Here is a 16,064-nt window from a genome sequence, read left to right on the forward strand (position 1 = left end):
GTTGTTCTAGAGATGTGTCTGCTGCTAGAACTCTGTGTGGCATTGACCTGTTCTCTAATCTGAGCTGCTGTTAACCTGCGATTTCTGAGGCTGGTGACTCAGATGAACTTATGGTCCGCAGCAGAGGTGACTCTTGGTCTTCCTTTCCTGGGGCGGTCCTCATGTGAGCCAGTTTCTTTGTAGCGCTTGATGGTTTTTGCGACTGCACTTGGGAACACTTTCAAAGTTTTCCCAATTGTTCAGACTGACTGACCTTCATTTCTTAAAGTAATGATGGCCACTTGTTTTTCTTTACTTAGCTGCTTTTTTCTTGCCATAATACAAATTCTAACAGTCTATTCAGTAGGACTGTCAGCTGTGAACCTATGTTTTATTTCTATTTATTAAAATTAAAATCTTCACTGAGAGCAAGTGTACTGGAGTCAAATTCCTTGTTTGTGTGCACAAACCTGGCAATAAAGCTGATTCTTATTCTGATACATCTGAGCAGCTTGGAAGCTTCCACCGCTGCAAGGATTTATTTAGCTCACTGTGATATGACATCTTTCTGCTATAGGTAATAAAACTGTACTGAGAAAAACTTCAGAGAGCCTTGCTTAAAAAATAACCCTTTAAACATTGAGAAGAGTGTTTTTACATTGAGAGTATATCTAACTTTCTTATGCTTTTTCCGGGCGTTTCTTTTAAACAGTAACCTTTTCATTATTGCTTAAATTAACATTGAAGAAATTTTGATTTTAAAGTAATGCAGGTTAACTAAGTTGCTTTTATTCTTGTTTTAAAATTATCTATGTTGATTCCTCTGGTTGGAGATTTTACTCATTCAGGTTCAGTAGGGACTCCAGTCACATCAGAGCTTTGCACATTTTAAATTATTGTAGAAATGGTGGTACCAATCTACTAACCTTTAAGTAAAGTTCTGCATGTTTTTTTTAATTTTGTTTGTTGCCTGCTTCTTACATTTGAAGCAGGCAATCCTGCCAAAAGCATTTTAAAATATTCATGTTCTAATTCATGATGAGCAGAATTAGATACAGCATATTTTCCTAGTTGTTTTTTGTGGCACACTATAAACATTATACATATTTTTATGATTTGATAATAACAGATTCCTTGCCAATTCCAACAGATGCCAAATTTAAGAAATGCATACAATTATAAGCACCTCAATACAGGATTATATATATATGTTTTTTTAAGACAGATATTTTTTTATATCAAATTTTTTGTAATGGCATTTTAAGTCTGTAGCAGCTTATGCATACTCCACCCTCTACCCGAGTACCACTCGTCATTCAAACAAATAAACATTTAAAGATCTTATGCAGGAAAACGAATGAATGTTGCATTCCTGATATATTTAAATAATTTTATTAACAAATTTATTTACCTTTAAAAACATTTAAATGTGGTGTTAGAAGACTGTTTTTAATGGTTGAAAGTAGAGCACCAATTTCTATTACCACCTTAAATAAATCCAGGCTGAGAGAGCCATTGAAGCAAAAACTCATAAACCAATAAATAGCAATTTCCAAAATAATTGAGAACATGTTTCAATACATATGCATGAAAAAGGCATTTTCCATACCACCGGCTCATACGCTCAACGTAATTGATTGAGGGAATGACCCGCTGTATTAAATGTTATTTCAAAACCATCAAAACACTACAAAATTGCCCAGCTTGTATCTGAATTAATACCTCATTCATCATCATTATGAGCTGATAAGTTAATTTAACCATTTCATTCTGTCTTAATGAGCTATAGTTGAATTAATGTCATGTAATATATGAAAGTAACATTTGAACAGAGGCAATGATTTGAGGCAAACACAGCATAGGCTGCTTTAGATGCATAATGATTGCATGCATCTCTGCAGGCTTTATATGCAGTCCATGTTGCACAACACAAAAGAAGAGCATTTTCCAACATAAATTGAGTTTTTATGTGTAAATTGCTGTGGAAAATGTATTTAATTACACTGCTTTGCAAATATATTCATATTATTTTAACTCTCAGATTTTATATCACTACAACCATAAACTTCCATGTTTTTAATTTTGATTTCTTGCAATAGATCAACACAAAGTAGTGGGTAAAGTGAAAGGAAAATCATATTTAGTTATCCAGAATTTTTACAAATAAAAGGTGTGACATGCATTTATATTCACAATCTTTTACTCTGATACCCCTAAATAAAATCCAGTGCAACAAGCCTTCAGAGGTCACCTAAATAGTAAATAAAGTCTACATACATGTAATTAAATCTCAGTGTAAATGCAGCTGATCCGGGAAGTCCTCAGAGGAATGTCAGAGAACCTTAATAAACAAACAGCTACATGCAAATCAAGGAACACACACCAAACAGATCAGGGATATTAGCTATGGAGACATTTAAAGCAGAGGTAGAGCAGAAAACAATATCCCAAATCTTCGAACATCTCATAGAGCGATGTTCAACTCATAATCTGAAAATAAAAGGAATATGGTACAACTGTAAACCTATGAAGACGTGGCTGTCCAATTAAATTACATTCTGGGTAGGAATTGATTAGAGAAGCAGTTAAGAGGCTTATTGTAACTCTAGGAGAGCTGTAGAGACCCACAGCTCCTCCAGAGCTGTATACAGAACAACTCTTACTGTAAATCAACTCCACAAATCTGGCCTTTATAGAAGAAGAGCAAAAAGAAAGTCATTGTTTCAGGAACTTTCTAAGAAGTGTGGTTTAAAGTTTGAGTCAAGTCATGTGTAGGCCACACAAGGTGTGGAAAGGATTATGTAGTCACAGAAGACCAATTTTAAACTTCTTGTGCTTTAGGCAAAATGTTCTGTGTGGTGGGACGGCTAACTCTGCATATCAGTTTTGGCTCACCATTCCCACTCTGAAACATGGTGGTGGCAGCATCATGCAGCAGGGAAGCTTTTCTTTAACAGGGACATGGAAACTGGTGGGAAGTTGGATAGAGTTAAATACAGGGCTGTCCAAGAAGACAATCTAGTAAAGACTGCAGAAGATTTGAGACTGGGTTGGAGGTTCTCCTTCCAGGAAGACATTGACACTAAATATGCAGAGCTACAATGAAACAATTTAGACCAACACATATCCATGTGTTAGAATGGACTTGTCAAAGTCTTAGCCTAAAACTAATTGAGAATCTGTGGCAAGGCTTACAATTTGATTTTCACAGAGGCTCTCTAGCCAATCTCACTGAGCTTGAGCTATTTTGAAAAAATGAATGGACAACATTTTCAGTCTAGATGCGCATAGTCCAAAAGATTTGCAGCTGTAAATGCATTCAACAATGTTTCTAACTATAGGTGGACTGAATACAAACATAAGCCACACTTTTCAGATTTCTTGCTTTTGGCAAAAAAAAAAAAAACATTTCCTTCCATCTTACAATATTGTACTTCTTTGTGTTGATCCATATAAAATCCCATTAAAATACAATTAATTTTTTGGTTGCAACCTAACAAAATGCAAAAAAACAAAACAAAAAACCAATAAAATCTATGAGGATTGAATACTTTGCATGGCACTGCATATTGTGTTGAAGTGTAGTATTTATACATTTAAACTATCCAGGATACTACATAATAAACCATAATGTTGTATTTTTTACATCCCCAGTAAGCAGTCAGTCCCTCCTCTGTTGTTGAGCGATTTGACCGTGCATGTGTGCTCTGTGCTGTCTTCCAGTTCCACCTTAAACGCGTTTTGGCCCCGCTTGCTCCTTTTTTTTTATTTTTTTTTTTTTTTTTTTTGTTGTTTTTTTTTTTTTTTTTTGTCCTCCCTGCAGCAGCTGTCACCCTGCATTACTCGCAGTCAGCTAAATGAAACATTATTCTAAACATATGCATCGTAATCAGTCCGGTCACACTTACAAGAACACGCGTTAATAAGGCAATCAATCACTCTGGAACAAGCAAGTTGTTCTGTAACAGCTCATAAACAGTGTGTAATGAAGAATTGGAGGTTAGCATGACACGGCGCTGATCAGATAATCAATGTCAAAGATGCGATGAATGTCAGTAAATGTAGTTTTCATGTCGTTTCTATAAAATCCTCAATTTACAACAAGCAGTTCAATTACCCTGAAAATACAGTCAATTAAACATTGGGGAGGTGGAGGGGGTGATTGGACAGTAAGGGGCAGGATCATTGATCTTTGCCTTTCCATCTCGCTGCTGGACATTTAATTTGGTTTTTCTATTAGCACCAAAATAAAGAAAATATAAAAATATATTAAACAAGCCAAACATTTATTTTCTTGTCAAAAACCATTCACTGAAGGTGACAGACAGTCTTCTGCATTATCATATGGTTGTTTTTGTTTCATTTTTTTTTACTACCATGCATATTGGACACAAAACCCATCATGCTAAAGTGGGCAGTGTTTTTCTGGCCTATGTCTTTTCCCCTTTTACACCCCTCATCTATCACATTCCAACCCTCTGTTTAGTAAAGAGCAAGCAACCTGGTGATATATCACAGCCTCTAATCCTATTTCTTTTAATGGGGACGTTCAAAAAAGCAACTTATCTTCAAGTCCCCCGGGGGCCACTCATGGTGTTGGCTATATTTTTAAACCAAGTGCAATTAACGACGGTATCAGCTTGTATCATTTAGAGGTAATGTAAAAATAATGGTAAATTATAGGGCCGGAATGACCCGTGATGGCAGGCCTCATATTCCCTGTGGCTTTCTATGTTTTTTAATTAATGTTTTAGGATTTCTTTAGATTTACTATCTCTGAATAAGCATAGATAACCTTAGTGGCGTTAAATATATAGGTTTTATATACACACACATATGCATTTTTCTATTTAGCAGGTAAATAAATACCTATGATTTAAAATTACTCTTGATATTTCATTTATTTTGCAGCAATCAACAGATTTGTGTAAAGACTTTTTATTTATTTTTCAAGAACAAACACGGTCAATAAATAACAGGATTTACATTTCATATTGCACATTTTTTTTTCAAGTTAAAATATTTAAATTCATACAGTCATTGATATTTTAAATACAGAGTTTAACACAGACCCATTGGAAAAAAAGGCAAATACTTAAAAAAAAAATGTTTTTAGAGGGCTGTGAAGAAATGTTCTCCATCTCCATATTAATTCTCAATTTTGCTCAGGAATTTGGATTATTGTTGAATTTGCAAGCCAATAGGCAGGTCCTTCCAGTGTTTAAACAATAAAAAACAGTCATCAAGTCACACAAAATAAATTATATATATAAAAAAGGAAAAGCGTTTGAAAAATTGCCTACAATTTACATTTCATGGTGCATTTAATTTATTTATTTTTTCAGATCAATAATCCAGTTCTTAGTTATCAGTAGGAATATGTGCAAAAAAAATATTTTTTTTTACAGTTCACATGTTTTAGAATTAACATATTAGTGATGTCCCAACCGGAACGACTAAAATGCACATTTTTTATTCCTATTGTTTTTTTTGTTTTTTTTTTACAGGTGCAGACACGCTGTGAGGCATTGTGGGCTATCTGATCTGAGTGCAGTCCCATCACTGTGCAAAGCAGGTCCTATAGGACTTACATACATACTGGACCGATGTAATGAGGTTCGGTAATGTAAATAAAGCAGATCCTGCTGTGTGAGTCCACTTTTCCCCCTCTTCTTTGGAGCAGAAGATTATTCAGGGGGCTCTTGGAAAGCTGCTTTATCAGAAACATTTTAAAGCCTCCATGTGTCAGCCGGTCTCCTTGTACAGGGTGCCAGGACTGTCGCTTTGTTCCAGGTCTTTTGTATGTCTAATGACTTCCCTCCGCGGGTTGTTAGCACTTGACAGCGGGTCTCAAAACGAGGAACTTTTCTTGCGGCCGTGTATTCAAAGGAGCTCCATCTAGGTACGATGATTGGCAATTTTTGTCATGATCCTCTCGTTATTAACATAAAAATTGACACGGAAGACGCGATGTGAAATTATATGCACCTTCTAGCTGATTAGGGACGTCCCCACAGAACAGAGCCTGGGTGTAGGAGAAGCTATATTGCTGCCAAAATATCAGTCTGTTATAGGCCTTAGTGAAGAGAGATGGACCAAGCAAAACATGGTGATAAAAATACCTTCTGCTATTTAAAATTTGGCAGAATGGACCTTTAAACTAAAATAAATAGCCAGGTAAAATATGGACTTTTAGACATCAGAAATATAGGACTAACTTACAAGTAAAATTAACAGATTAATATGAAATGGCACCTTGATTGAAAAAGCCAATATAAACTAATTAAAATGAGGGAGTTTTGCTTTGTTTGCAACGAGACAATTCGCCACTTTGCCAACTCGTACCTCTATTTCGTACCCAGACTTAGTAATTTTGCCCCAACCCATCTACTTGCATGTCCATTCATTTAGGGTTTTTGAGGTTCCGGGTCAGTTCGTCCCTTTCAACATTTCTATCCAAATTTCATACCCATTCATTGCAATTTCATCCTTTTAAGTTCCATTTTGTACCTTGTTAAAAACGGATTGAATTTTAGCCCATTTCTCTTGGTAGTTGGTTTTTGTGATGAATTATGGAGATTTGTAATCAAAAGAATCGTATCTAATTTTATATATATTTAGGATTTCACAGTCCTTTTGTTTCCATTGATTGTGGTTCTAATCCCCGATCTAATCGGGGTGATGGTCATTTCGCAACTTCGCCATTTCGTAGCTTTCTCATTTTGTTCGTTTTGTATAGAACTTCTTCGAGTACGAAATGGTGTTGTCTCATGGGACTTTCCTATACCGACCATGATTCAATTCGTAGGCTAGGTGGTACTTTACTTCCCGCTTTATCAACCTACAATTCAAAACAAATGTCTTCGTTCTACTTACTGTAAGGGAATGTGGTTACATGACTTCAAATATCTGCAGAAGGCTACTGAAAATTATTTTGGTTTGTTCAGATAATTTGTCTCATTTCTTAAGAATAAACTGACCATAAAAGGGGATTAGAACGAAAATAAAAGGGTATGGAGTGTATAGGAAGTTTTTAGCTAATCATGTAACACTGAATTAAAGTATAAGTGAGATTTAAGCATTGTAATAATTATTTATCTATATCATAATTAAGAAAAAAAAAATACCTACAAACAAAACTAAATTCATACACTGTGCATACGAAATGATTTGTGTGCAGGTACGACATGGACGTATAAAGGAAAGCATGGCAAATGTAGAGATGGATATAATTAACAATGGGAATGCTCCCTCATAATTTTACCACATTTATATATATATTTTGGAAGCTTTTGTATTACCCTCTAAGTCCGCTTATTGTGATTAAGACCTTTATTTGAACCAGTTAAATCGTACCCAGTTAAATATGACAGAGTGTGACTCTTCTCTTTTATAATAAATAAAATAATAACAATAATAATATGAGCAGACTAAAGAAAGACACTTAAGATCATCTGCTCTCGAAGCAGGAACCAATTTACGCAGTGACAGCAGGAAACATCCGGCGGAAAACACAAACGTCTGGCACGAAACGACCAACTGCAAAAGTGAGAAATGGCGAAAGAGAGAAATGACCAGCTCAGCCATAAAAGCAGGTCTACTCGCATGACAGGAGCACGTCTGTAGAACAATGTATGAATCTATGAAATGCAGTATTTGCTGCCCACTCTTGTTTTTATAGAAATAATACCTAGAAATTAAACTTTGTGTCTGTTTACAACGCTTTACGCACACGTGTGTCCTTAAAAACTGGCCTTTCCCAGCTGAACAACATAAGAAACTGTGTTTTTTAGGCAGAGTGATCAGTTATCTGTTAAGTGAGCTCTCCTCTCGCTGATCAGGTGATGGGACTGAGGTCTTGCTGAGGACAGCGGCGGAATACGGCAGAAAGCCGCTCTCTGATCTTTGCGTTGAAGCTGTGCACGTAAAGTCAGCGCTGGAGCTCCTGGAGCCCAGCGCGCTCGCCGCCTGGCTGCTGCTGTGGCAGCTCAGGCACGAACAGGGCCCGGAGGCGGACGGAGCGCTGACCGCCGCCGCCGCCGCAGCGGCCGCCGCGGCCGCCGAGGCCGCCGCCGAGCTGTTCAGGCCGGCGGGCGACTGGTAGAGTCCCGGGTGTCTGAAGCTGCACAGCAGCTCTGGCCGCGAATATGGGTGGGAGAGGGCGCGGAAGGTGTCGAGGGGCCGGATGGAGGTGGCGAAAGGCGACGAGGCGGCCCCGCTGGCCGCGGCGGCAGCTGCTGCTGCCGTGACGCCGACGTGCGGGTAGTAGTGCAGAGGCATGTGCGAGTGGAAAGGGTATGGTAGACTTCCTGTGGCGGCCGCATGCGTCATCATGTAAGTGTAGAAGCTGGGGTCTGCCGGATGAGGCCAGGACATCGCCAAACGCTGCCGTTTATCCTTCATCCGCCTGTTCTGGAACCACACCTGCGCACAGAGTCAGAACAAGGCCCATATAGTGAAGCTGCCGTGTTGCTTTCAAGCACCACATTTAGAAATGAGAAGAGTGTGGTTCAACGTGTGCAGCCGGACAGACACACACAGCCCTGCTTTGATAATAAATATTTTTTAGAACACTCCTGCTTTTCTTTTTTTTTTTTTTTTTTACAATAACAAGCTGTGAACTGCGGGTTTAGATCAGATGCAACAATTTAAATAAATCAATTCGCTCTGGGTGTGTAGTTAATTTATAATGAAATTCTGCAAATGCAAAATAATAAATGTTTGAGTGCACTTTGAAATATAAATACCCTAAAGACTTACAATAACTATTAGAAGAACTGTGCACAATTTTTAAAGTGCAAGGTCTATTTCAGCTATTTGTCTCAGCTACCACATTTATTTCCCCCATAATGCCCCCTGAGCGTCATCGTTTGCAGCCTCACCTTAATTGTAGTTTCGGGCAGATTCAGCGCTGCCGCTAATTCGCACCTCCTCGGTCTCGAAACGTAATTTTCCCTGTAAAATTCCTTTTCCAGTCTCCCTATTTGTTCCCGGGTGAAAGCAGTCCGATACCTCCTGACTTGGTCAGAGTTGGAATTGTTGGATCCTCCCGCCGAGTTTCCGTTCATGTTCGGGATGGAGTTCGAGCTTGCGTTGGAGGACGCTGAATTACTGTCAGAAAAACCTGAAAATAAGAATTATAAGCTTTTTTTTTTTTTTTTTAATATAAGCTTACTGATAAACGCTACAAGAAAAATCGACTTGTGTGTGCCTGCGCAGGCCTAGCTGCATATATTTTATCATTTTATTATTCATAGTAGCAGTTTGTGATGAATATACAAAAGTGCAAAAACGAAATACAGAAAGAAAAATAAGAAAAGAAATGCAAATTTATAGTAATGGAAATATTATTGTTTCAATTGCGGGAAAATACACATTTAAATTTAAAAAAGGGAATAAAATGAAATAAATAAATACAACTAAATAAAGTCAAAACATTTATCATCACTTTTTTGATTTTAGAATATTTAAATAGCATCGCATGTAAAACAAAGAGCGAAATAAAATCTCACCCTTATTGTTTTCCTTGTGCTGGCTCGGGGAGCGATGCGCAGGGCAGCCCACCTCCACATCACTATTTATGTCTGATTCTTGCGAAACTTCGGAGTAAAGACTCATTTTCTTCCTGCTTTCCGACGAAGAAATCTCCGCAGAAGATGCGTTCTCGCTGCCGTGGTGCGTCCCGAAGAGACTTTCTATTTCAAACTTGCCTTTCGACGGGATGTCCCCGAGATTCCCATGAAGGGAAGCCGAGGTTATTCTCGGGCTCAGCCGTCCGCCGTGTTGGGAGTTTTCCAGAGCTTCCAGAACTGAATTTCCCGACGCGTCCCCGAGCCTCTTCCCCGCAACAGGACTGTGCAGACCCCTCTCCATCAATATCATCTCTTTTCTTATCCTCTCCATCATTAGGCCGTGCAAAAAAAAACAAAAAAAAAAAAACAAAACAAAAACAACAAAAAAAGACACTAGACACAAGACTTGTCCAGGGATGGGCTGGACCACCAATGAGTTGTGTCAGGGCTAAATCCGCATGAAACTCTGCTTTACCGTGTCTGGATCAACCGTTTTATAAGCAAGACGCAAAGAAATGTAAGAATCTAAATGCAACCGAGCTGCAGGCGCGCATCCCTCCTCGCATGCAGCGGCGAAAGGAAGTCATTTATCAAAAAAGTGCCCGCTGTCCGTTGTTAAAATGCTGGGCTGACGTTGCTCCAATGATCATTTATTGTAACAGGTTTATAAGCAAATAAATAGGAGAGGGCTGTCACTTGATGATGGAGGCGGCCTTCGGTCAGACGAATAATATCCAAGAGAGAAGAGAGGAGTGAGGAGCGAGGTGCGCGTCCCTGGCTTGATCTCTGAGTCTGTTTTAGATCGCTCTTGGGTTTGGCCTCTTGGGGGGGGGAATTGACAGTCTGATTAATAAAATGAGCGGAGCAGCATTTCCCTCTTCATTTAGGAATATTATTATGCTTTGATTCTCTATTGTTTGCCTCCTCTCTTTTCGCCCTCCCCTCTCTCTAATCGTTGCTCTTTTATTTATTCCGTTTGTTACTTTTTTTGTTGTTGTTTTTATTTCCTTTTGCAATTCACTTGGTTTAATCTACATTTGAGCTCTTGCAAAATTAAGGACAAAACATTGACCAATATTTTCACATATAGAGAAAATAACGATTTATTTTTTCTTCATTTTTGTCTTTAGTTGAAAATAGTTTATTTTTCATTTATAAACCCGGCCCCTATAAGTTATTTAGCCTTAAAGGCACAGCTTCAGGGAGACAAAACGTTTTTATGCATCTTCCAACAACGACACAAAAAATCTTTAGTCCCTGGATAAACAAATAGAAATGATATAATCAAAAATGCGAGAACGTGTCAGTCACGGATTTATTGACACGCTGTTAGATTAATACAAAAGTTCGTTTTATCTACTGTTACCTGCTGTGTTTATTCGTTTATTTTTGCATTTATGTCTAATTTAACCTTTTTAATTTACTCAAATTTGGGGGTTTTTTGGCTTCAGTTTTTGCGTGAAGATAATTTACTATTTCTTCTGATCCTGGACCAGATTTAAAGCTCTCAATGGTCGTTTTAATAAAATTGCAGCTGTGTTTGTTTAACGGGCTTTAGGCATGTGTAAAGATAATACCCATGCATCGACTCATTGTTTGTCGATTTGAAAAAAATATCGACGCTCTAAGTTTCCTCTGCGCGTCCTCTGGCGCCCCCTGCAGGTTTTAGCGTGAACTGTTGGCTTTGATGTCAGAAGCGGTTCATTTTATGTCCTGACTTGTGTCTTTCCTGACCTTTATTGCGGATATTCGCAGGAATTGCTTTGCATGCCAATGCCTGTAGTTATTCTTGATGAAGCAGTTGCAGAAGAAAAACTGCCTGTTCCAGTAACTGACCAACAGACTCAGTTCTCAATTTTAAAGGTGCCTCGAGTTTTGTAAGCTTTGATTTTAATATCATCAAAATACCTAAATTACGCAAGTTAAGTTAAAAGAGTTAAAATAATAATGATGCTTTGACAGAAAGGTTTATATATTTTTTTTATTATTATATACATTTTTAAACTCTAAACTAGAATGAAAACAAACCAAAAATACACCAACATGTGGCTGCAAGGTCAGCCGATGTATAAGTACATTTTGCGACTGCTGTGGACCCCTTGCTTAATTGGGGGCACCAGGATAATTTATTCATAAAGAACAAATTGACTAAGTCATCAGTTGTACACATGCCAATTAAAATCGTAATTTGAAAGTTATAGTGACAGAGGCAACAGTTATGGCTAATTTAAGCATTTCTCCTGCGTGTGTCTGAAAATGGAAAAATATTTTGTGTGCAATTTAACTGTTAGTGAATTGGTTAGCGAGTTATATCCTTTTTGCTGTGATTCTGGTTGGGAGCAGAACATCAAACTTGGCCCTCTGCCTGGTATATAGAATGCAAAAAAAAAAGAAAAATGAAAACTAATAGGACAGTATAAATGGAAGGTCAGTCAAATGTGGTTTTATCTGGATGTAGGCCCCAAATAAAATTCTGCTCAGGGTCCCATTCAATCTTAATGTGGTGGTAAACAATGCACAGCCCCCTCTATACCAATTGAACCTCCTGGTATGGATCTGTAAGATACCTTCAAATAATTCTCTATAAAAGTGCTATAATCTAAGGCTGAACATTTTTGAATGTTTTAGTTTACCTGCTAAAACACCAGTGATAATCGGTTTAAATTTTTCTGGCAGGGTCCCCTGCATTTTCATTTAATGTCACTAGTAATTTAAATAGTTCACTGAGCCACAATCAAGATACCAAGACCCACAGCATCACAGATCCTCCACCAAACGTAACAGGTATGAGGTTCTTTGTCTTACACCAAACCCACCTGGAGTGTTAGTTGCTTATTTGTCACAGAAATAAAGTATGAATTCACCAAAAGTGATCATATAGTTTGTTTTAGTAGAACTCTACTTCTAACAATAAAAATGTTTAAATGTACTCAGTAGGCAAACAGGACCTAAATAATGTAGGACACAAAAGTGAGAAATAATTTTCAAGTTTCAAACTCTTCTCCAGAAATTGTAATCATAAAAAAATATAAATTTAGATATTCTGTTACTGGTAACTGATAAGTTACTACTCACAAAATAAACATAATTCAGTTTTTCCAATGCAGAGTGGAGAGCAACTAAGAGAAGTATTAAGTTTTGACAAGAAGGTTTTTTTTTTTTTTACCATTACCAGATAAATTGTAGAACAGCTTTGCTGTTATAACAGAAGCAGATTTAAGTGAAAGAGTTTTAGTAAAGAGTCGACCACAAATTTCACATAAATTATCTCTTTATTTATTTGATTTCAACAGATTCAGGCAAGTAAGCACGTTTACATTTATGAAACTTGGAATTAAATACTCTGCTCTCTTCATAAAGACAAAAATTCAGTTCAGGTGGTACAATTTAGTTATTCTTTTTCTTAAGGTTAAATCTATGTGAAAAATTAATCATAAATTAATTAATTTATTCATTCATTCATCTTCTATAGCGCTTCTTCCATACTGGGTCACGGGGGAGCTGGTGCTGGTGATCTCCAGCAGTCTACGAGCGAGAGGCAGGGTACAACCTGGACAGGTCGGCAATCCATCGCAGGATCATCACCAAACTCAAAATTAAACATAAATAAACTAAATAGTCTTATCAAGACAAAGATAGAAGAACCTTTTAGCCTACTTCATGTTGTCAAAAAGGTTCTATTTAACCCATTTCTTGTTTGGAGTAAAAAATCTACAATAACCACAAAAAAGGAAGAAAATATATTTTTAAATGGCAAACCATTACAACAAGACACTTAGAAACCATTAATGGATGGATGTCATTATCATCAGTAACCTGTGAGTATTAATACACTATTTAAACCCTATGAAACAGAAAGAAGTTAAATACCACATTTAGAAAGCATTTACCATAAAGATAGAGAGGGAAAATTACACCATGGCCAAAATCCATGTGCTTTCACTGAAACTGAGCAATAAAATTATTAGGAAAACTTTTATATTTTTTATTTTCATTAAAGGAAAAACACTTAGTGGTAAAATCATGCCCCGAGTATGTTTTAGCTAGTTTAAAAAGGAAGTTGTTAACTTTTTACATAAATATATTTGTTTTGTGTCATGAAACAGAATGTCAACATGAATCCTGGTGGTGCTTTACCATTAGCATTTTTCATGGCTGCTGATGACTGAGTCTGAAACCTGTCAGAAAAACTATTTGGAAATCACTATAAAATATGACCCCAGTCTGAGCAGATTTGCTGGACTCAGTCTCTCTCCAGTGGTCAGTGGAGGAACTGCATCATATGCCACTCACCTCAAAGCAGTTGAGTTTGTTCCAGTGAAGAACAACCCTGGTTTCTAGGTCTTTCTGTCCTTCATGTTTTAGACATTTTAAAAAGAATTTAATAAAAGCCAATGCATAGTTAGCATGTTTCACCAGAATCTGTTGACATGTTGAGAAGGAAATGTAACAGTTGAATAAGGCCTGTTGTAGCTGAGAAACATTTCAAACCTGTCATGGTTCTGTCACGGTTTACTTGGAATTGGACCCCACAATGCAGATGAGCAGGCAGCGTGATGGTAAGTGAAAAAAGGTTTAAAAACAAAAAAAACTCACTCACTACAGGAGGCAGGAACAAAACAAACAGGCAGGCAAGACAGGCATGGCATGATAAAAAAAAAAAACAAGACTTGGTTAGAGAGCAAGACATGAGCATGAGAGTGAAAGATGTTTCCGCGAAGACAAACAGAGCAGGTGTGAATATATCGAGTGAAAACCAGGTGGAGCAAGGGGACAGATTAACTTGGACAGGTGAGCCAAATAAACTTAATTGACAGACAGAACAAAACGTGGCTGTGGCAAAAACAGAGACTCTAATAAACAAACTAGAAAAACATGAAGCTAAAGCATAACCAGATCCAAAAACCAAACTTGACAAAACATGAACAAGACAACAAAACTAAAGCATGACCAGCAAAATAACAGAAGCATGATTCAAAATCTAAGAAGAATAATAACAAAAGAATGAGTCAAAACCTTAACTGTGAAAAACATAAGAAGAAACCCAAAACCAAAAACCAAACAACCCTACATCATGACAAAACCTTACTGATCTCAAAACTTAGGTGTTTCCATTGATCTTTTTCCATGCCTTATGATATTTAAAACATTATCAAACTTTATTTGTTAATTTCTGATGAGACTCCAGAGTCTGGTTGAATGTCCTTCAGGACATCAGTCGTTATTTGCACCACGAACCGGTAACATGTAGACAAGGATAGTGCTGTTGTTGTTTTTGACAAGTCCTTACATTTTTAGCCATGTCATGTTAAACGTATTAAGTCTCAATCCTGTCATTTCAGAAAGTTTGAAAGAATAAAACCTTAATTGGCAGCCACTTCTTTTCCAATTACATGGTAATACATCGTTCTTTTTTAATCCACTTTGTCTATTTTTGTTGCCACTTAATTTAATTAGTTTATTCTAAAGCAGGAGCACACATACATGTATAAACCAATAGACCAATGATTCTGAACTTCCCGATGCCTAAATATATTGAATGGCTGATTAGCAATTAAACATCCATCCATCCATTTTCTATACTGTAGTGTGTTGCAGGGGAGCCGGTGCCTATCTCCAGCGGGGATAACCCAGGACAGGTCGCCAGTCCATCGCAGGGCAACACAGAGACACACAGGACAAACAATCTAACACACACCCATTCATACCTAAGGGCAATTGAAAGAGACCAATTAACCTAACAGTCCTGTTTTTGAACTGTGGGAGGAAGCTGGAGAACTCGGAGAGAACCCACACATGTATGGGGGGAACATGCAAACTTCCCGCAGCATGGAGTCAAACCCTGGACGTCTTGCTGCAAGGCAAAAGTTCTACCTACTGTGCCACAGTGCAGCCCTGCATTCAAACATGGTTATCTCATAAAGTGAGCTGGTGAGTTCTACATGTGATAACCACCCAGTGTTCTTCAAGTGTCTGGACTAAAGATCAAGATTGAAAGTTGGGAACCTATTCTTCCACAGAAAATGTCCAGGCTTGGCTAAAAACTCCTCTAACCTTGTGCAAAACTGTCTTAGTCTGATATAACAAAACTCTGACATTTGTTTTGTACAAAAGCAACACTGTGCATACCTTGCTATTGCTTTTCATCCCTAATGGTAGTTAGGCTGGTCACTGAACACAGCGGGTGAACAAAACATCATTTCAGGATACATGTTCTGACATTAGAAGATAAATGGAGCAACCAGTAGTGATGAAGCATGATGTTCTTTCTGGCTGAGGTCCTACTCATTTTAAATCCACCAGCTAACAAACACACTTCCCCCGAGAAATGCACTTCTACATAAAACGGGAACTTTGATTATATATCAGAACCATTAAGAGCCGAAAATAAACCTAAATAATAGAACTTTTTAGGTGCTGTACTTCAATAAATAGACTTTCATTTAGAATAGAAACATTTAAGGTATGATCTCTACATTTTACATTTTTCAGTTGAATATATGCACTCCAGAG

General features: G+C 37.5%; 1 protein-coding gene across 1 annotated transcript; it reads right to left on the reverse strand.

Annotated features, from left to right (window-relative positions):
- Positions 1-4,901: 4,901 nt before the first annotated feature.
- On the reverse strand, positions 4,902-10,325 carry evx2 (even-skipped homeobox 2). Its single transcript, XM_047370973.1, has 3 exons — positions 9,492-10,325; positions 8,862-9,103; positions 4,902-8,403 (listed from the first exon to the last, which is right to left on the reverse strand). The coding sequence occupies exons 1-3, from the start codon at positions 9,883-9,885 to the stop codon at positions 7,786-7,788; spliced, it is 1,254 nt and encodes a 417-aa protein (XP_047226929.1). The 5' UTR covers positions 9,886-10,325; the 3' UTR covers positions 4,902-7,785.
- Positions 10,326-16,064: the final 5,739 nt, after the last annotated feature.

Source organism: Girardinichthys multiradiatus, chromosome 7 (assembly GCF_021462225.1).
Source record: "Girardinichthys multiradiatus isolate DD_20200921_A chromosome 7, DD_fGirMul_XY1, whole genome shotgun sequence".
Taxonomy (NCBI): domain Eukaryota; kingdom Metazoa; phylum Chordata; class Actinopteri; order Cyprinodontiformes; family Goodeidae; genus Girardinichthys; species Girardinichthys multiradiatus.

Bases quoted from the DNA above. Each gene is read 5' to 3' on its own strand.
- evx2 (XM_047370973.1), bottom strand. From the start codon at position 9,885: ATGATGGAGAGGATAAGAAAAGAGATGATATTGATGGAGAGGGGTCTG. The intron at 9,104-9,491 runs GTGAGATTTTAT...TCTTATTTTCAG, and splicing joins GCACAAGGAAAACAATAAGG to GTTTTTCTGACAGTAATTCA. The intron at 8,404-8,861 runs GTGAGGCTGCAA...CTCTGTGCGCAG, and splicing joins TGCCCGAAACTACAATTAAG to GTGTGGTTCCAGAACAGGCG.